Source organism: Drosophila takahashii, chromosome 3L (assembly GCF_030179915.1).
Source record: "Drosophila takahashii strain IR98-3 E-12201 chromosome 3L, DtakHiC1v2, whole genome shotgun sequence".
NCBI classification, from domain to species: domain Eukaryota; kingdom Metazoa; phylum Arthropoda; class Insecta; order Diptera; family Drosophilidae; genus Drosophila; species Drosophila takahashii.
In genome coordinates this window covers 15,891,764-15,912,826 of record NC_091680.1, presented here as the reverse complement: position 1 = coordinate 15,912,826, position 21,063 = coordinate 15,891,764, and the positions used below count along the sequence as shown (strand labels likewise).

Genomic DNA, 21,063 nt, shown 5'->3' with positions numbered 1-21,063 from the left:
CAGTGTTTAGGTACTTTCTCAAAATTTAATACGATAATTTTTTTTCAAGGTAAGTGTCTACCTATTTCTTTTTTTTGTCTTTTGCCAACTTTTGAGCATCAAACACTTTTCTCATTTTTTGCAGTTTGTTAGAGTTGCCGAACCATTTGTTAAACTTTTCCATAAGCTGAGAAAAGAGCATATTAATATTGTTAAAACATGTCTTATATGTATACTTAAATACCTTCTCCTCTGGCGGGAAAATAGGAGGCTCATTCTTGCTAAGGAAATATTCTAAAAACTCGTTGGGATCCAATGCCTCATTCATGAGACGCATTTTTCGGTCGATATTTAAAGTCTGCTTTACATTGGCGTCGATGTCCCCGGAGTTATAGGCTTGTAAGACCCTTGCCAGTGCCGAATAGGCGTACTCCTTCATGTCATCGGGAGCGTTTTCGGTCATCAGTTCCAGCCAAAGTAGGAAGCTAGTGCCATAATCGCACTTTGGTATTAGCAGGACTTTTTGAAACGCTCTTTTGATACCCCCCTTGGCAGCCCAGGGCATGTTGCTCGTGCCGACAACTACAATTTTGTCATTTTTCTTCAGGGGCTTTAAAATTTTAATGGCTATGGAGGTACCAAGAAGTCTGGGTTTTATCTCAACTGCCTCAGGCGGAATTTTTTTCCAAAATAATCGATGAGCTTCCTCGATATACATAATGGTAGGCTGAAACGCCTTTGCCACTTTTAAAATAACATGTATGAAGTACTTTAGGTCATCGGCATACTTGTATGTCTTCTCGGGACTCAGATTCATAAAAACTGCATCTGGATTATAAATTTTCTTTTAAACTGATCAAATACACTTAGAAATGCAGCATTAATTTACCTAATTCAGATGCAATGATTTGGCACAGTAATTTTTTTCCGCTATTCAGGGGACCAATTAATAAAAGAGACTTGGGTTTCGGAATATCGAATTCTCCCATTCCTAGCATCGACTCTTGGATAACCATTTTAATGTCACCTTTTGCTGGACCCAATGTACTGAGTAAGAGTAAACACAATTACTTTTAAATTCCGTTTTGTAATTAATAAATACATACATCAAGTCGTCTTCATTTCGAGTGTCGTCTGCCACAAAGTTAAAGTCCGCAATAAATTCATCAAAGTCTTTGTGAGCTACTTCTTCGATTATTCCGCCATCTTTTAACTCGTGGTACAAGGACTCGAGGGTTCTATCTCCTGTCATATCCTTTGGCTTTCTCTTCTTCTTATTCTTCTTCTTTTTCGGATACTTTACTTTGAGGGCCTTGTACTTTTCATTGTTATCCTTGGCCAAGGCCTCCCGAAGCAATTCATATTCGACCCTAAAATATAAACCATTTGTTTATTGGTCAATATAATAAGTTACATATTATTATATACCTCATGTATTCGTCGACCAATCCCCTCACTTCCTGGTGTATCTTTGCCAGCTCTGCCTCTGTAACCCAATCTTTGATTGGGTCATGATTTTTGTTAAGATATTCATCGACATTCCTCCAGTCCTTAGCATACCTTTTCATAGTTTCCTCGATATTTTCTTAAAGTTTTATGATTTTTATTCATTTATTTATTTAATCAAATAACCTACCTATGGCCTTGCTTGCGGTTAACTCATAGCCAATATCAATGATTCCAGCATCTCTTAGTTTCTTTCTGCGTTTCGCTTCCTTCATTTTTAATAATTTCTCCTTTTCCCTCTTCTTCCTTTTATCTTTCTTCTCTTTGTCTCGAATTTTCTTTTTCTCGGCTTTCGTCAATGGTTTTTTACCCAGGGTTTGCTGAAATTCCATTGGAGTCATTGTCTCATCAATGACAACTAATACTGTTCCCTTTTTAACAGGATCAGGATATGGATGAAAATTTCCAGTCTTTTCGTAACTGTAAAAAATTAATGTTAGTCGTACGTCTTCGAATTAAGTTACCTTACAATTCTTTGAACCACGCTCGAATATGATCGGATATATCTTCCATCATCCACGGACTTCGGACTTGCAGAAGCCTTGTGCGTTCATCATTGATCAAGTTAATGAAATCGTCGTCCAGCTTTCTTTTCAGCATCTCGTTTTTGTACATTTCCATTATTGCGTTTTTATTCTGGTTGGGTCTCTTCAGTTTTCTTATTTTCTTCATACCATACAATTCTTCCTTGAACCTCTTTCTAATCTTAAAGATTTTCCTTGTCCTGTAACCCCGCCACAAGCTTTGGATTTTACAAGCAGCATCATTCCTTATTTTATTAAGGGCTTCTTCATCTAAAAGAGGATTTAAAGGTAAAAGCTTCTAAATTAAAAAAATGGAATTTTTAAATCCATAAATACTTTTCGCTATATTTTTATACAATTAGTTATTTAGATAAGTGAACTATTTACCATCCACTGCTGTTTCCGCGACATCATCCTTTTTCAGTAAGTTTTCACAAGATTCGTCGGCTTTCAAGAAATCAGCCGAAAAGATGGTTCTCTTGACGGGTATACTCATTGGCTGATCTGGCTTAAAGGTGAATTTATAATTGATTTTCCTTCTCTGATACACCTTGAGGAATTTCTTCTTGTCGTACTTTATGCTGGACTTATACACCCGAGCCCTACGCGCCCTCTCATGAGCTTGGATCAGCTTCACGGCCTCACTGATAGGAACCCAGTCCTTTGCCGCCTTCTCCTCCTTTTCCTCATCGTCCATGTACAATCGGTTGTCGGTTAGAATATTTTGAATATCCAAAGGGCGGCGGTACAGAAACTGTGGCGATCGCCATATAACCAAATCTCGTGGCGTTAGCTTCCTGGCGATCAAAGCTTTGTCTATATAAATGTATTCGCTCATTTCCAACTCCTTGAGCTCCTCCTTGAGTTGCATCAGCTGCTGAGTCGCACTCTCCACCAAAACGCGAACCAATTCCCGCTTTTGCACTTGGAAAGTATTGTGGTAAATAAAGCTCAACTTAGCGACCAGCTCCACATATAAAACGTACAGTTCTGCGAAGATTTTAAAGGACACGGCCTTTTCCTGCGGAGGATCTATCTTCTTTAAGCGGCTTTGTTTCTTGATAAGTTGTCCTATTTCCTTCCGAGTGGACACCCAAAATTTATGATTTAAGTCGAAAGACATTTTTGCTAAATAAAATAATTCTGGCCGTGTTAAGAATATAGATTGTATTTATTTCTGTTTCTGTACACTTAATAAAAATAAGTCGATTACCTGATTATTCAAGGGTTACTTAGTACCAATATAGATTTTGATTTTATATAAATTTATCACTTTATTTCACTTATGATAAGACAATCAGGGAATCCGGAAGGGCACAACCACTGCCTCTTTGTGGTCGATTTGTATGTGCGAAACACTGATGTGTGCCTTCTCAGTAAAGAGCTTCATCTGAAAGGGTAAATTTGTAAATAACTTAAGCTATACAATCGATTGTGATATGCTTGCACTTACTTGAGCAGTGTCCTCAGGCGAAATGGGCTTAGACAGATAGAACTGATGGCTTGGAACATCTTTTAGAAGACCTGAAGTTTGAGAACATAATGTTTGTCAATATAATTACAATTAAATAATATTAAGACAAACCTTTTAGAGAGATACTGGGGTGCTGAACGTTGTTCCACTGCTGATGCAAGCGCTGCGAATACAATCTGATTCTGTCGGCGTACTCCTGGTGCTCCAAACTATGGCAGTCCATGGCCCCGACGTTTATCATGTTTCTGAAGAACAAAAGAATGAAGATCAAATAAGTATTGGCTTTGTTATCAAGACGGAACCCTATAGATGGTCTATACACGTATTTAAAGTGCCTTAATTTCTGTGAATAGAACTATTGATAGCTCTATACTTCGGTAATAAAGTAATCCGACCTAGTTCCTAGTATAAATAGAGCATTACAATGAAGATAATAGAACCCCTATCGAAACCCATATGCTAGTGCTACAACGCATGTAATCTGATCAAAGGAAAAGGGCTACGTACATCGCAGTATTCTGGACCAATCTGGAGAGGGCATTCTGGTCGTCCTTCTTGGGAAGGGAGTGGGCGTAGTCGTTGCTGAGGCCATCGGAATTGCTCCTCCGAAGGGCAGGACTATGGTTCACGGGGTCCACCAAAAGGTGTGTCCTCTCGTTCGGCTCGTTGGGCTGCAGATAAAACGCGCAGTACTAGTGGTTAGTTCCCGGGAAAAAGTGGATCCATGGCTTACCTGGGCACCCGTGTCCTCGGTGCATTGCCAGCAGTTGCAGATCGAGGCGAAGTAGCTCCAAACAGAGTGCACATAATCCATTCTAAATGCAATTGTTCTTTATTTTTATTTTATGCAAGTGCTTCAGTGTGGCCAGATGGGAATACGGCGTTCACGCAAAATGCTCTCCACCAGCCCTAAAAATATTAAAACTTCCCGGCCAAATTCAAAATTGCGTTTAATTTTAAACATGTTAAGGGTGAAAAATCTTAAATATTAAAGTAGTATAAAGCAAAAAACAAAGTGGGCAAAAATTAAGGTTTTTTATCATCTAACAACTGACTATTAAAAATTCTCCGAGCTTATAAAGATAACTCAGTGCAAAAACTGTGGCTTAAAACTGTTAAAAAAATCTCTTAAAACAACCAAGCTTGTCCAAATAAACAAATAACATATTTAAAAAAACATTTAAATCTTTTGGAAAGCCCCTAATGTGCCATAAAACAAATCAAAGAGCAATGTTTATTCGATACTATCGGTACTGCCAGATTTGGCTAAAGTGTTGTAGACCGGAGCTGCCACATAGTTGGAAATACTTGATGTAGACTTATAAAAAATCAAATAGTCAATCATAACGGCCTTAACCCTTAACATTAAAAACTGTAGCTAATAAATCAGACAAGTGTATAATTTCATTAGAATGTCTACTTCTAATCGGATATTAATTTATTAATTTTATGAATATACAGACTAATTTTAAACATTTTTGTTAAAAATGGTTATTAATGATGTATTTTTCATTTTATTCAATTGTTGTAAAACACACTTGATTTTTTTTGTGTAAGTTGCTTCATTTCTTATAGCAGCAATAAAAAATGAAGGGGACATTTTAAAATTCATTTGTTTTCGGGTTTTTACTCACAATACTTCCTCTGCCATTTAATGGCATTATTAATTTCGTCTTGGCCATATTCCCCGGAGCACAAGCACATAAAAATATATACATTATTGATTGATGAAGATGTCACAGTTGCAGCCAACGGAAGATGCTTATCTCGACTCTTCCTTCGTGCCAATCAAATGAATTGGGCTGCACATTTTTAATTGTGTCGCTCGCGTCAAAAGGACGAAGGATGCGGAATACGGCGGCCCCCTCGCAAGAAACGCCCTTAAATCAACGATGCGGTTAACCATGATGGCGAAAGTAGCGAGGCGGAAACGCAAATTCATTGCCGAGGTTGCAAGACATGGGAACATGTGTGCCAGTGCTGTCATTTTGTCCTTTCTAAAGGGAAAGTTCAGGATTTTAAAGTAAATTATCTCTGATTTTTTGAAGAAAAAGGAAAATAAGTAGATTTAAATTCTGTCTATAAAACTTTGTTCTTATTTTAACAAATTCCATCATAAGTATTAGCATTTTAAAACAATTTTATTTTTTTTAGGATATAATTAAATTAAAGTCCGAGGTTCACTTCCCAGAGTGTGTTGAAATGCTAAATTTTTGAGTTATTTATATAACCAACTATGACCTCGAGTTAGCAAAAATCCTCACATTTACGCAAAAAACAGGTCAAATCAATATCTAATAGAACTTTATTTAATATATTTTTTTTTATTAGATAAGCTCTAATCATGTAAGTAGAAGGATTTAGTTGACATTTTAGAAATAAATACGAATTTGTTTTATTTTAAGGAGAAAAAGTTCTGTGTTTGAAGTTTGCTGCTGGCAGCACTGGTGTCTGCCCCAGTGGTTCCCCATCATCGCTTCCAGCGATCCTATGCTCCACCTCCAGACCTCCAGCACACCATATCCATCCATTACGGCAGACGCACTCTCACACTCGCTTGTAACTTGTAACTTCGTTTTGCCTCGCTTTTGTTTCCGTTCCCAGGCAGCGGAAGCCGGGCCAGAAATTTCATAACTGCCACAAGGAGCAGCTTCACTTCAAATTCAATTATCCTCCGCATGCACAGGGCCCCCAAAGGATATCGATCAGTACATCTAAAGACGTGCATATGTCGGTGGTTTGTTATCTGCAAATCGATGATTTTCGTGGTAATTTTTGAGATATGCTTTGAGTATATTGGAATAAACTAATCTTAAAAACCCCTCATTATTTAATAGCTCTTAAACTGAATGAGTAAATGGCTTTTAAATAAGTTTGACTAGTAGATACTTACTTTAATTATTTGGGTTTTTTAGAGAGCATTTGCAATTCCACTTCCTTTCACACTAACTCATATATTTATTTAATTTTATGGCTTTGCACAGTTCAATTTCTGCCAGCTCAATTGGTCTGAAGGGGCTTCCTCGGCGGAACTCTAGGCGAAAAACCTCAGCCACATTAACGATTTAATGAACCCCCGCCGAAGCAGTTTGCCACTTGATTGCCTGCGGGCTGGCTCAAGTCCTGGCTGATTGGATTCAGCTGTTCAGCTGGTGTTTTATCTACGCCTCAGACCTGCAGCCCCAACGCCCCAACGCCCATAGGGCCACGCCCTCCGACCAGGTTCAGGATCCTCTGGCTCATTGTTGCATCGACAAAGAAAACCCAATTTACATAGAATAACTGGGGGATTATCGGAGCAGCAACCACCCCGGCGGAGCCCCGCAGTCCAGCCGCAAAAGTGCGCCAGCAGCGTTTTTAATATGCAAAGCGGACAGCATCCGGATGCCACATCGTCCTCCATCTTGCCCCTCCACTCTTCACTTCTCCGGATAAACAGGGAGCCGCAAACTTACAGCAGGAAGAACAACATTTTTATGCACAACACTTTGCCTTTTCACTTGGCCTGCGCCTGCATAATGCACAGAAAAAGTTGGTCTCTTTTGAAGATATAAAGAGGTAACTTTTATTTATGTATAAAAAAATTTAAAAATTATCTTTGATCAATTTAGTTTAAAAAGAAAAAAAAACCCAAAAGTATAGCACCCATTCCACATGATTTATTGCTGTTTTAATACCAAGTATCCATTTCTCTCTGTGTAAGTTTTGCATCCTACAACTCCAGTAACATTTTTTTTGCTCTATTTTGTTTGTGTTGACTTGGCTTTAGCTCTTCGACCCAACGGCGAGCCTTTTGCATCTGGTCATAAACGTCTACAGAGGCGATAAAGTCGAACCTCATTATGCAGCTATATTTAAGGTAAACGATCAACTAAGAATGGCCCAGAAAAAAGGAGTAAACGAGTTCTTGAAGTCATTAAGTACGCGTCATTAAATTAAATAGGAAAATCGTCTGTACCAAATAATGAGCCCTTAAAATTGTATTAATATTTTTTGTTTTATTTGTGCAATTAATTTATTTTTAGTTGAATTATGGAAAACAACTAAAAGCTTTATTCCTGTTCAATGAAATTCTACAAAATGCTTAAACTCTAATATTGAACTGTGAAAGTTTTCCATTCCAACTTCTACTAACCTTTCTAGGGGAAATGAAAAAAATCGATCCCAACCAGTTGGTAAAAATATATCCGCGTATGTTTCACCCCCTTCCCATTTAAGCCGTCATAAATCCCCGGAAAATCCATAAACTTTCTGTTACATCGGGTCTAAGCTGCAGGTGAACTACGGCATCTGCGAGTGCGACAAATGCATTCGGAATGCAATTCAATTTCCTCGACGGTGGCTACGAGTGCTTTCGATTTTGTTATCGCTGTTGGATTGCTGGCCTTAATTTACCAAAAACGTTTCGCCGAGCAATTTGCTCTATTTCTGTTCGACATTTCACTTAGCTGGGCTTAATTTTCAATTGACACCGGTGGATTATTTTCGCTGTGGCAGCTATTCCCGATTTCGCTCGCAAATCGATTCCTTTCACAGGGAGGTGGAAAACGGAGTCGAGGTTGCAGCTTTCCACCTGTCGGACCATTAATAAATATGCTAAATTCTGTTTACACACAGCTAGCGGGGAAATTACAGCATCGGATTACTCGTTGAGGAAAAAATGAGCAGAGAAAAGCTTAATTAATTCAAATGAAGATACGATGCAAATAAAGGAATGGTACCCTAACCAGCCATTATTAGTAGACTCCTATGGAAACATTTAAGCCACAAAATAAATCATCAATAATTTTTTAGCGATCAAATTTTTAATTCATTGATAAACAAACTAGTACAGATTTGGTTTTGAAAATTTTGAATATGAAAATAATAAATTGAACAATAAAAAAACTACATTTAAAAATATTAAACTTTGATTTGAATATGTAATTCTTTTTTTTAATTATAAAAAATATTTAAAAGAAAGATGAATAACATTGTGTTTAATATTTTCTAACTGGATTCAAATATTTTAAAATTTTATTATGCATATGTTTTATATTAATTATTACGCTTTTTATTTAATTTAAATAATTAAAATGATTTTTTTTACTTAAATTACTTTTAAACCAACAAGATGGATAATTATTTTTATAACAATGTTTAGAAACTTTGTTATGACAATTTAGTATCAAATTAAAATTGTATTATGTATATTTAAAAAATGTTTAAAATTTTCAATATAAAATTACACTTTCTCACATCAATGGAAAGAAACCGCAAGTCTAATCCTAAGGTAAAACTTGATAGCCAAACTGTTTGTTCCAAGCACAAGGACCAGATCAAATCGCTTAAAAAGTGTGCAGCCAAGTAACAAAGAACTTTGCCCACAACTGCCGAAGGATTCACAGGAAAAACCACGTGTCAGGTTTTAGTCAAATTGCGAGCTGTTTGTTTTTTGTGGGGCAGGTGAAAAGTAATTGAACTTGTTGCCAAACTTTGGCCATCAAACAAGCCGACAGCTGTTGTCGGTCGTCCTGTTTTTCCGTCCTCTGTTTTCCCACCCCCATCCTATCTGATCCGATCCCGAGATCCCTCGGTGTCATCACACGCTTCGTTTGCGCTTTGATGTATGCTATGATTTGTTTTATTGCCCCCCTCCCCCCTTCTGTTTTCCTGACCTCGACTATTTGGGGAATTTTTGAGTAAAACTTTTTCGGAGAAAGTTTCTGGACTGCCTCGCCCCACTTGCATTATCTTAGCCGGCGGTTTGTCTGGTCTGTTTGTTCAGTTGGCCGCAAATTATTTGAATTCACCTCCCTCGATACACTTGAATTCCCGCCGATTAATCTTCAGGGGCATCTGAGTTCGGGACTGTCTTTGCCTGGGCGCTTTGTTTGTTTTCAGTTTGAAAATAGATATTCTGGCACTTACAAGCTTTTATAGTTTGGCCACGATAATGTGTCCGGATTTTCTGATTTAGCCTGTGTTTGCTTTACTTTCCGATTTGAGTTTTGAGCCCCGTGGCCAAATCAAGGTTAGGGTATGTGTGGTTTATTTTCCAAAGGGTAAACATTAAAGTGCAGAATTTGCAACACAAATCGGATCAATAAAGGCTTTTGAGTGGGTAAATAAATACAAAGTAAATTCGGAGATGGGAATTCTTTTAATTAGGGGAAATTTAATTTTTAAATACAACTTTTATTTGTTATGTATAATAAAATCTTTTCAGTAAAAGTAGATAAATTGGCGTTTAATTCCCCTAACGTGGTTGTCTTCCAGTGAAATCTGTGCAATGGTTTCGCCATCATATCCCCTCAGCGGTTTGGCTTTCATATCACGTCTTCCTGACCAGGTGATTAGGGCTATCAGCGCCTGGGGGCGGGCTGACCAAAGTTCTGTTGGAGCAACCACAAGCCACCTTTTTGAACCCCGCTCTGTTTGCAGAGTGCTCATCTATATTTGAAGACTGTGGGTGGTCGAGGGGCGATGGCTGATGGGCAATGGGCGGTGTTGTATTGTAATCGAAGTTCGCCCCGAAATCAATGGAAGCCCCGCGTCCTGACCAGAAACATGGGCATGGCGTTGGTAGGCAACCGTGTAAATGCAATTTCCGTTTGGTGCAACCGGAATTTCGTGCGAACCAGGTGCAGTACCCACCACCCACCTGACTTCCCACCTGGCGGATGCACATGCACCGACTCACTGACTGACTGGCTGACAGCCCCAGTGTTCATAAAGCGAGCTCAAATCAAGCGGAGTCCCGCTTATATGCTTGATGTACTATTTACTGACCCAGCAGCAGGTCTCAACTTTCCAGCAAACAATATAACAAATACACAATATTTTGCAGGTCATGCCATTTATTTTGAGGATGATTGTAAAAAAAATCTTGATATTTTAAATTATATTTTGCAGAAGATTTATTTCTCAGATTTTATACAACTCAGTTTAACAGTTATCATTTTTTTTAAATATAATTCATTTTTTGATATTATTATTTTTTATTATTTTTTGATCATATTATGATATTTGAAATTATTTATTTCAGTAGCTCAGATTTTGTTTTCAAGTATAATTAACTTTTTTATATTTATTTTAAGTACCAAGTTTCTTAAGTATAATAAAACTTGTTAAAATATATTAAAAGTACCTTAATAAGTCTAATAGTTTTAGTTTTAAAACATTTTTGTGATACTCTTAACAAATGCATCATAATCGGTTAATAAAACTTGCAAGTGATTTCTGTGATGTCTTTTCGTTTTTATACGGAAATCGTTGATGGTGCCCTTAACTTCTGGCAAGTGCAGCATTATTGCAGCACTCAGCCACGCGCCCTCCGCCATCCGCCCCTCGAGTCGACTCCTCCAGACCCCCTTTCTCCACCCTTCACCCCGCCACTGGCCATTTCACTTTATTGCTTTCTGTATATTGATGCTTCATATGGCTGCGTGCCCTTGCGATCTCATTTTATGCGAATTTATTTTTATGGACCGTTGGCTTCTGAATCTTTTCTGTTGTGTGCTGAATATGTTTTATAATAATTTTATGAGCGTTTATGTGACGCCATCGTTTTATTTGCTTTAACAAGAAATTGAATTGCAGCTGAGGATGCAGTTCAATGGGTTTAAACAGTATAAGGTGCGAGTACTTTAAATCATTCTTATGAGTTAAGTCATTTATATTTTAATAATAAGTTATTATTAAAGGAATATTGAGAATGTGCCTTGTTGTGGAATAATTAGAGAAAATTCCAATTCCAGGAATGATACCTTTACATCCCTTTTGCAGTATAATTGGCAGATAATTTGAATTCCAAGAATGAAGCCTTAATTAAGTGCAACCCAATCTGTGCACAATGCACATTTACCTAAGATGAGTAAACAGAGTTTAGGCCCCTATTCGGATTCCCAATTTCTCTGGTTTTCTCTTTCGCCCAAATCCTTTGATTTCTGTGGAATCGAATTTGCAAAATTACTCTGAATATCAAGTTTACCTGGAAATCAGCTTGTGCAATGCATTTGTTGTGGGATTAAATCCTTTGGGCTTTGGGGCAAACTTTAACCACAGGCGAAGTCCGACATGTGTATATGCCTTTACAATTTAGACTTACAGAAATAATTCTGAAAATTCCCTTTGCCGCCTCACATGGCAATAAGCAATTATAAAAATATGAAAGCTCCATCCACTTGTACAGAAGTAATTTGTCTTGCAATTAACTGCCGGGGGAAGGAAGCATTTTGGGGTGGTAAAGTCGGCATCCTCTTCAACTCTGAATTAGGGAGGCGGAGGTTACACACCTGGAAAATATGGTCTTGGGGCTGCAATAGAGACGGACAAGAGTACAACTCACGCGCGGTAAAAAGAACAGAAAAATATTTAATTTTTTTAAATATTTATTAAGTATAAAAAATCATACTTTTAAATGTTATATTGCTAGCAATTACTGTAATATGAAACCAAGAACAGTTATTTAATGAAAATTTCCTTGATTTGTAATCGAAAAAGGTTTCTAGAATGATTGCTGTGCTCAGCACTCTGTGCTAAGTATTTTCAAATTGGAATTCCTCATTGATTTCGGTGAAATATTCTATTTCTTCTATTTAATCTCGAATCCAAATGAAATAAAAGCTGCTGTTACCGACGACTAGCTCGACAAATTCGAACATTAATTAATGACTTGGCAGTGCATCTCTGAGGAAGCGGGCACTCGGCGCACATGGGTTCACCTTTTATTGTTCGCCTTGCGGGTGCTTGAGCTTCAAATGTCGACGCGACATCGCTTGACACTCGAGCGATAACCCTGCGGGGGGTAAGGGGGTGAAAGAGGGGTTGAGGGGGTGGATTGAAAGCAAACATCACCAAACAATGCACATTTCCAGTGGCAGCAACAACACAACAACACGGCTAAGAAAAAGCAAAAGCACCAAGGAAATGTATACTGAAGAAAAAGTTTAGGTAATACTATACATTAGCGGGCTCACCCCCGAAATTCGCGAAAAAATTATCCTCGATGGACCGCGATTTCTTAAGAATTTACGTGCAAAAAGAATTTGGCGGTCGGCCATGGTTCTCTTGTAATTGAATTTTAAAGTTTCCGGGTTTGCTATAAAAAACAAGGGTGCTTTTCTCATATTTTCAATCAAAGTAATTAAGTTTTAATGAGTTCCTATAAAATTAATATATTGTTTAAATTAGTTCCTATAAAATTATTTAATTGTTTAAATGAGTTCCTATAAAAAAAATTTAGAATTTTTTTAAATTAAAAGTTTTAATGAACACTTTTCCGCACCACCATTGAGGTAAAGTTCCAGGTTTTTTCTTTAATAACCCTTTATGGCCTAGATATCTCTCTGCTGAAGTATTCCCGAATAGGAAGTATTTGAAAGAAGTGCGTTTAAAAAAGAAATTTAAAAAAAGACTGCGCGATTTTTTCTTAAATTTTTTTGCCAGCGGCGCAGTTTTTTTTGGTCAATATCAAGCTAGTAGTTTTAGCTGAATTAGGGTTGGTGTGTCGCTCAGAAAATACAAATTCAATCTTTAAGTTTAGTTTTGGGTGGAAAAGACTAAAAGAAAGGTTAAAATATATAATCCTCCTTGTACCGCGATTTCTTCTGATTATCATAATAAAAATACACATGTTGTCATCCATGGTTATGAGAGTTCTTAAGAACTCGCTGTCCATCGAGGACCTTTTTACGCGGTTGTGAGGACTAGTTCCCTATAATACCAATTACTCAGATGTTTGGAATTTTAAATTAGTCTTATTTTGACAAAAAAGGAAAAGGGTACATATATACATATATGATTTTTATAGCAAACGTTAGAAAAGCATACTTGTTTTTTATAGCAAACCCGGGAACTTTGAAATTCAATTACAAGAGAACCATGGCCGACCGCCAAATTCTTTTTGCACGTAAATTCTTAAGAAATCGCGGTCCATCGAGGATAATTTTTTCGCGAATTTCGGGGGTGAGCCCGCTAATGTATAGTATTACCAAAGTTTAAATTAAAGAAAAGCAAAAAAATTACTAAATGAAAAAAGAAACAAATAAATATATGGTTGCAGCTAGCGTTAAAAATTATAAAGAAGTGGAAATTAAATATAAATCAAACATTAAAATCTTGGCATATAAATTGCCTAAATGGAGCTCGAAGCAAAGTATTTTATCTAATTTAAATATCCCTAATATTCTAAATTCCTTTTTATGTAAAATGATAAAAAAATGTAATATTAATTGCTTATTTATATTTTGAATAATTTTTAAAAAAAGTTAAATAGATTTTCATTTAATTTAGTATCTTAATATCCTTCCAAAAATATATTGAGTTATTTGTATTTAATTTTTAAGCGCATTTAGTTTAATTCTTCTTCTACGTGTATAATCAAAGCTTTTATATTGAATGAGCAGTTAAGAAAAGCACTTACAATGGAAAGCGCGAAGGCAGTCGTACAAGTAGTCATCTTCACTTGGTCGTGTCGCCAACTATCGTTTCGCAGCTCTCCTGGTTGTCTTGACAATGGCGAATATATTGGAAGTTAAGTCGGAGGAATCGTAGTCGGAGGAGTCCATTGCCATCCGGCGGAGGAAGGACCTGGGCTAATGCTTCCGCTTCCTGGACGCCGAGGGCAGCTAAAAGCGGAGAGGAGCAACCATTGCCTGGTGTCCTTTTATTGCCCACTTCCTGCAGTTTGCCAGTCGCATCCGATTGTTCGACTCTATTGCAATCATATTACAAGCCACATTTAATTTAATTTCTTGCGGAAATATAAAAGAAATCAAAATCAAACGAAACATGCCAAGGGACTCTCATCCTTTGGTCAATTTTTGGGCTCCATTTTGGTTCTTTAATGGGGCGGAAACCAGTATCTCTGCCAACATTGCAGCAAAATGTTGAGCTCACTCATCAACGGAGTTTGTCTCCAGATGCTGAGTGAGTTTAAAAGCGCATGCGTTAGTTTTGACTCTATTTTTGGGAACACACATCCTTGGGTATTTTTGAGATTTTTCCTTATCTGGCGAACCTGTTGCATGTTCTTTTTTGGCCACAAGATATGAATATGGTTTATTTTAAAGGGCAGACGGCATAAGCTCCTCCGACCGCCTAATATTTTATTTATCTCCAGTTCTCGGTAAAAAGAATACGGCTTCTAATTGTTCTGCCTTGGCTTTGGCCGGACAATCGCAAAGGATTTTGTTTGATCAGCTCTCTTGCCGAGGGCCACAAACTGGACCAAGTTGGAATTTTATGCTGGCCGCCCACGCGGATTTATTTTTCCTTTTCCTCGGCTTTTCCAGGGAAATCGCTCTGCTCAAGTGGCAAGCTGCCGGGGGCCCTGCAACTTGTTGCTTTGATCAGCTCTCGGCTCAAAGAGGAGACTGCCACGTCTCAATTTATTTTGCACTTCTCTCGCCACAGACTTTCCTCTGTGTTCACTGCCTTTGCGGCTAATATAGCTTTAATTCAATAATTCATAGCTGCAGCTGCAAACGGAATTATTTCATGAAATGAAAGTCATCTTAGTGCAGCTGAGTCGGAAGTTCTCGGAGAAGAAAGTTAAAGTCAGCAGGAGAAAATAATTAAAAGGTTTAACATTTTTGATGATGTTAATTTTAGCTATCTTATTTGATTTTTGAAATAACTCTAAAAATATTCAACAAATTAGATTCCTTTGTATACACATGTTGATAAAATAAAATCTGTTTGATCAGTGCCCGAGTATTTGCAAATCAATTCAGAGTAATATAGTCCCATATAAAAAACAGATTCATTGGCCAATATGAATATTTCCATTCGGTTAAAGGACGTCAGATTGCCATTTTATATATTCAATGCAAATGGCAAGAATAACTGCTATTTTTTACTTGACAAAATAAAAATATTTAACCAAATTGTGACCCGCTTTCGTAGCCATTGGCATTGCCTTGGTCCAGTTTTTATTCAAATTTGTTTGCCTTAATTGTTTTTACGGATATGCACGCGCATCAGCTTAAAAGAGACCCAGGGCAAACACAATAGTCCGACGGACTATTATTTCGCCATACATAATAATTGTTGCCATCGAATGCTTTTTGTAATGAAGTGGAAAACGATGGGGCCATTGTGGAAATTCAGGCGGGGCAAAGGGCAAAGGGCAGCACGAACAAAGCGAGTCGTTTAATTTGCATTGCATTACCATGTGGAGGACCCTTCAGTTCGTCCTGGACGATGGGTCCTTGCCATCGATAGGTGCAATTATATTTGCGGGCTGCCGGCACGTGCTCGCTGGCGGCAATTATCGCGAACTTTGGCTGATTAAAATGGGATTGTCGGGGCTGTGTATAAACTGACCGAATCCAGATTCAACATTCCACATCCAACGGAGTTCCAATCTGGTGGCATCTTATGTCAGCCCAATGGTTGCATAATAATGGGGAAAACGTAATTAATTTCCCACAGTGCCACACATTATTAATTCTTGATCATTTCATTCTGCAAAAAGGCGCCAGGACCGAGAGATATTTTTACGCCATTTGGATGTTGCATACGGAAATCTTTTAAATAAATAACAGTGGGTAAGTGATAAATTACTGACCATTGAAATTACTACTTTTATATACAGTTTACCACTTATTTATTCAAAACTTGTTATACAATAATTAAAATAAATAAATTGTGGACTGTTGGGGTATGATCAATAATATTAAGTTTATCTTTTATTTCTTTAACAAAAATTATGTAATTATTCAAATAAAATAAATATAATACACAGCTTTAAAATTTAATTGAATGTTAATTCTTAATATTAAAAATTCTTACAAATAAATAAACAAATGAAAAATAAATATATGAATAAAATACTGAATGCTGAAACGTATTGCTTATCGCAACAGAATAGTTTAGGATATTCAGTGTAGACATTATGTTTTCTATATTTAAATACGCCAAAAAAAATTAAATTCGAAATTCCAAAGCCTTTAAAGGGCATTACACTTTCGACGTGGCTTTTGGCAACAGCTTGGCAGCTTAATTAAGCCAACTTGGCAGCCGAGGTGCATGGCGACCTGCAGTCCTGGTGTTTTCTTTCCTTTATACCTTTTTCCTTTGGCTCTCCTTTTTTCCTGTTTGGGTCGCTGCTCAACTTTTGTCGGACGCCTGTCAAAGTCAGGGGGAATTGAAACAAGGACCCAGATGGCCGCCAGGATGAAGGTGGAAGGGGTCTGGAGCAGAAGTTCCTTCGGTTTCCTCTCCTGCAGGCTCGTCTTTGTTTTCATTGCCAGACTGAGGACCCTCAGCGACTCCTTGTGTTGCTAGTCAGTGGTGACAGCAAAAGGTGATCAAAAAGCCAAACATGGTGTTTTAAATTGAAATGTTGTAGCTATTTTTGTAATTCCACCCGAAAGTGAAAAGAATAGTTTTGCTTATGTTATTGGCTTTTAAAAAAAAATACCTAATTTTGCCATATTCTTAAATTAAATTTTCCTTAAAAAATGTAGAGTCGAAATATGGAATGTCGTACCTCATTAGACTCATTTAAAATTCTATACCTATTGGCATTCAAACCTAGAAATATACATTTTTATGATTATAAAAAATGGAAAAAATGGTTAAGGTGTTAATAGTTAGTATTTTGTCCAAACTTGTAGTTATTTCGAAGTTCTGAAACAATTTAGATATCAAATAATTTTGAAAGACAATAGTTAGAGAGGTCTAAAAAATAGCCAAGAGTCCCATCGCTACTAAAGGTGCTTGCTTCTGCTGTTGATGTTGTTTGTCACGTGCGAGTTGCATACACACACAGGCCCAAAACCAAACACACACGGATACACTAACGCACACACCTCAGATAATGGTGCTGTCAGAAGCGCATTGAACAACATCAATCATACGCACTGTTGTACACCTCGTACACTTCGCGTCCCCGTCTTGCGAGTGACGTGACTTGAGGCGGGCCTTTCACTCCAATCTCTTTGCTGTGGGCACCTCCGACATTTCCCGGCGGAATGGGATGGGATGGGATAGGGCTGGATCTGGATGGATTTGGATGCGGACCCTAGTTGGGTTTGCTTTGGGGCGTGGATTCTGGCCATTTGCCTGTTGCCACTTTGTTTTTTTTTACACTTTGATTAATGGCATCCGAAGTGACCTTGATTTCGAAGGAGGAAGCCACGCCCAACGCACGCACCGTATAGAAGTGCAATTAATTACTTATTCTCTGGATGAACATATGACAAAGTTATGGGAGTTCTTTCTGCTCCAAGTGATTCGATGTTCATGCGGAGGCAATTTTGTGAATATATATTTAGAATATAAATTATGATTTCAACTCGTTTTTAAAACTTAAAGGATTAAAGATCTCTTAAAATATTTAATTGACTAATTTCCATATATATTTCACTTCCAATTAAAATTCTTCATCAAAGAAAGTCCCGAATTCATCATACCACAAACATAGTAATTGTATGCTTAGCTTTAATTAATGTTTTACTTGAGCCTGAATAATTGATGCGAGCGATGGGCCCTTTTAGTATCCCAATCCCATCTTCTCGGACACCTCGACGTGTTTGTCCAGCAGGTATTGCTCGCTTTCATCAAGTTAATAAGTCCTCGTAAGCTGATAGCTATCATCAGGTGTGTGGGCCGGGCCTTTGGTCACTTTCCCCGGGCAAATTGCTACGACGTTTCTAATAATAACTGTGCGCACTTTCTAATTGCTTGCTGAAACGACAGGACAGACGGACAGGATGGACTGGCTAAGGACAATGCCAACAAAGCAAATAGCCACATTATCGCAATTCGGACACGTCAACACGGCCAGTGGGATGTGGGATGTGTCAAAGGCCACAAGCAAACAAATTATGTTGCTAATTATCAACAAGAGCACGAACTCCGAAGTGAAAGCCAAGAGGGGACAAGCAAAAATAGAAATGATGCCTCCCATTAAATCCTGAAACCTCAGTCGCGATTTAAACGGACATTTGGAATCTAAAGAAAAATCCTAAATACCCAGAATATTTTCCAAAAACAAACTAAACATTTAAATGCATAAAATATAAATGTATCATAAATAAATGTCAAATATAAAACCGATTGAAAACACATTTATTTTCGACGGCAAACGAAAGCATTAGTAATTGATGCAAATAAAAGCTGTTAAAAGGCAGAATGACACCGGAAATAATATTGTATTAAAAAATACTTAAACTACATAATTTATTTAATTTTTAAAAAAAGTTGTATTTAAGATTCCTTAAATACTAAATACTTGATTCTTAAAATTCCTTTACATTTTAAAATCTTTAAATACCATATACTTGATTCCCTAAAGTTCTTGAATACACTCAACATCAAATACATTCTGCACGACCATTCCAATTAACCACTCATACTTAAGATAATTCTACTGGTCGCTTCTCGAGATTCCAATCTGATCTGGTCCGGCCGCCGTAATTAGAAATCCGTGGCTTTTGCAGCCGGGGAGCCCGACCGCCCTGATTTATGGATGGCTGTGCCAGGACGAGGAACGCGTGTTTAATATCCCGACATTTGATTACTCAATGCGAAGGCGAGTCGTGGAAGGAGCAGTCAAGTGGGGCGTACGGCTCACCACTTCCGGCTGTCTTGTTAGGCCGCCTCGCATCGCTTCGCATCCCGCCTACTAATTGAGTAATTTATGCGTGTTTGTCGTTACGCATCCGCCACCGGAGCCAAGTGAGCACAAGGACGAGGACCCTTTGCATTGCTGGCTTGGAGTCTTGGATCCTTGGCGTCTTGACACAGACCCCCTGCGAAAGCCATTTAAGCCCGCCAGCGCGTTATCTATGCCGAATGCCGACGACATTTTCACCATTCAGCTGGATATTGTGTACACACAGCATAAAAGGGTGTGAAATCCTTATTATCAGCTTAAAGTTGGTGTATTTCCATGGGTACTTCTAAGCCTTTGAAGAGGATTTTCGGAATAAATATTTTCATTTTAATGATATAACTTCTAAATAGTGTCAAATATCTTGAAATATTTACAGAAAATATTTATGTATTGATTTAAATATTAAATATCTTTAAACGCAAATTTACATAATATTTTTTTAAGAATTTCCCAAGTTTTTTCCTGAGTGTAATCGGTGTGTTTGCTCGGCCTCAGCCACTTTCTCTGAGGATGGCACGGCGTTTGTGTGTCGCAGCAAATTCATAAAACGTGACAAGAAATGCAAAATGATTCCACAGCGTCTACCTTGATTGAAAAAGGCAAATGCGACGGGCTCGAGTGGCGGAGCCAAAGTTAGAGGCCTGCTAAATTAATTTGACATTTCTTGTGGCGGGTATCCGGTGACGGCTATCCCCTCCGGCGGAGATTCCCGGCCGTGATTTATGCGAAAAGAGTTCGGCCACGGCTCTTTCACACTCTGCGAGCTGATTAGCCCGAGGACTTTAAGCCAGTTGGGGATTTCCTGATTTGTCGTTTACCTAAAATTTAAAGTAAATTTAAAGAGAAAACGCCGCGAGCTAATAATTTCGTTTGCATGGTAAATTTATGTAGTTATTAAAAAACTCACTGACATATTTATTATTTACTGTTTTCATTGGAAACTCACAGTTTGATACGCATTAATAACTGCCCACTTAATTGTTTGCCCATTAAATTAATTAAATGCTTCCCTTTTTTGCAGATTCGTTTTATCTTTTCCTATGACGTTTTTTTCAGAGGCCTACATTAATTTATTGCATTTGTTTTGAGTGAGATATTAATATTAATATTTAAACCACTTTGAGTGGTCGCTGTAAGCCTTTTTTGTCGTTTAAAAGGAAATATAATATACAATTATTAAAACACTTTCTATTATATTTTTACGTAAAATATTTCTTAAATTTTGGAAAGAAACACTGATGTCAAAGTCAAGTTGACTAAGTTGTGCAAAATAATTCAAGTGTTTTTCATTATTATATCCTTTTTTGTGGGTACTTCAACGGCTAGTTAGGCTTGAGAAATGTTCGATGCGGCCAAGTATCTTATTATGTATCTGACTTAAAAAAATTACAAAATCCTGTTGTTTTTGCCTCCTGGTCCTTGGGAACAAGAGCTAAGTCGCAGGGACTGAGTCATTGAGCTGATTTTAAAAGCAAATTTTATTGTTCAACTGCTGTATTTTGTTGGTGTAATTTTTTCCCAATGCGCTGGAGTTCTATGCTTTAAGAGAGGAGAAAAAATGGTCTTGCTCTCAATAAATTTGCCATGTTTTTGTGATGTCCTATGCAAAACTTTCAGCATCCTGTCGGTAATGTCCTGTCCAGCATTTGGCTTATTATTCTGCTGCATCAGCTTTTTGTTTTTCCCCTTTGTGTCGGTTTGTTTGGGTCTACTTTTTGCTTTACTATTCTGCTCCACTTTCCTAAAATGCTTTATATCGGTTTTTTCTAACCATTTTATGCATTTTTAACTGCCCAAAAAAAAAAGTTGTCTACGGTAATAAAACTAAATTCTTACTTTGAAGTTACTTATTCATCACTTTATTTAACTTTTTTAAGTAATCAAAACTATTCAATTAGTTACTTCTTCATGCTTCGTTATTTTCTTAGCTCCGTTTTTTATTTTAATTTTCACAGAGAAAATGCTTCATGGCA

At 37.4% G+C, this 21,063-nt stretch overlaps 2 protein-coding genes across 3 annotated transcripts; both read right to left on the bottom strand.

Moving 5' to 3' along the window:
- Positions 1–3: 3 nt before the first annotated feature.
- Positions 4–3,219, bottom strand: LOC108060795 (dynein regulatory complex protein 11). 2 transcript variants are annotated; one of them, XM_017146664.3, is made up of 8 exons: positions 2,397–3,217; positions 1,955–2,279; positions 1,616–1,905; positions 1,408–1,564; positions 1,086–1,349; positions 869–1,026; positions 224–807; positions 4–166 (listed from the first exon to the last, which is right to left on the bottom strand). In XM_017146664.3, exons 1-8 carry the CDS (start codon positions 3,130–3,132, stop codon positions 62–64), a joined length of 2,619 nt encoding a protein of 872 aa, XP_017002153.2. In that variant the 5' UTR covers positions 3,133–3,217; the 3' UTR covers positions 4–61. The 2 variants fall into 2 exon arrangements, with proteins under 2 accessions (XP_017002153.2, XP_070071349.1); XM_070215248.1 differs by lacking the exons at positions 4–166; positions 224–807; positions 869–1,026 and having other exon boundaries at positions 1,210–1,349; positions 1,408–1,539; positions 2,397–3,219.
- Positions 3,162–4,376, bottom strand: Lamtor1 (Late endosomal/lysosomal adaptor, MAPK and MTOR activator 1). The gene is made up of 5 exons (XM_017146665.3): positions 4,217–4,376; positions 3,991–4,154; positions 3,595–3,728; positions 3,463–3,533; positions 3,162–3,399 (listed from the first exon to the last, which is right to left on the bottom strand). Exons 1-5 carry the CDS (start codon positions 4,295–4,297, stop codon positions 3,307–3,309), a joined length of 543 nt encoding a protein of 180 aa, XP_017002154.2. The 5' UTR covers positions 4,298–4,376; the 3' UTR covers positions 3,162–3,306.
- Between the last annotated feature and the right edge of the window lie 16,687 nt (positions 4,377–21,063).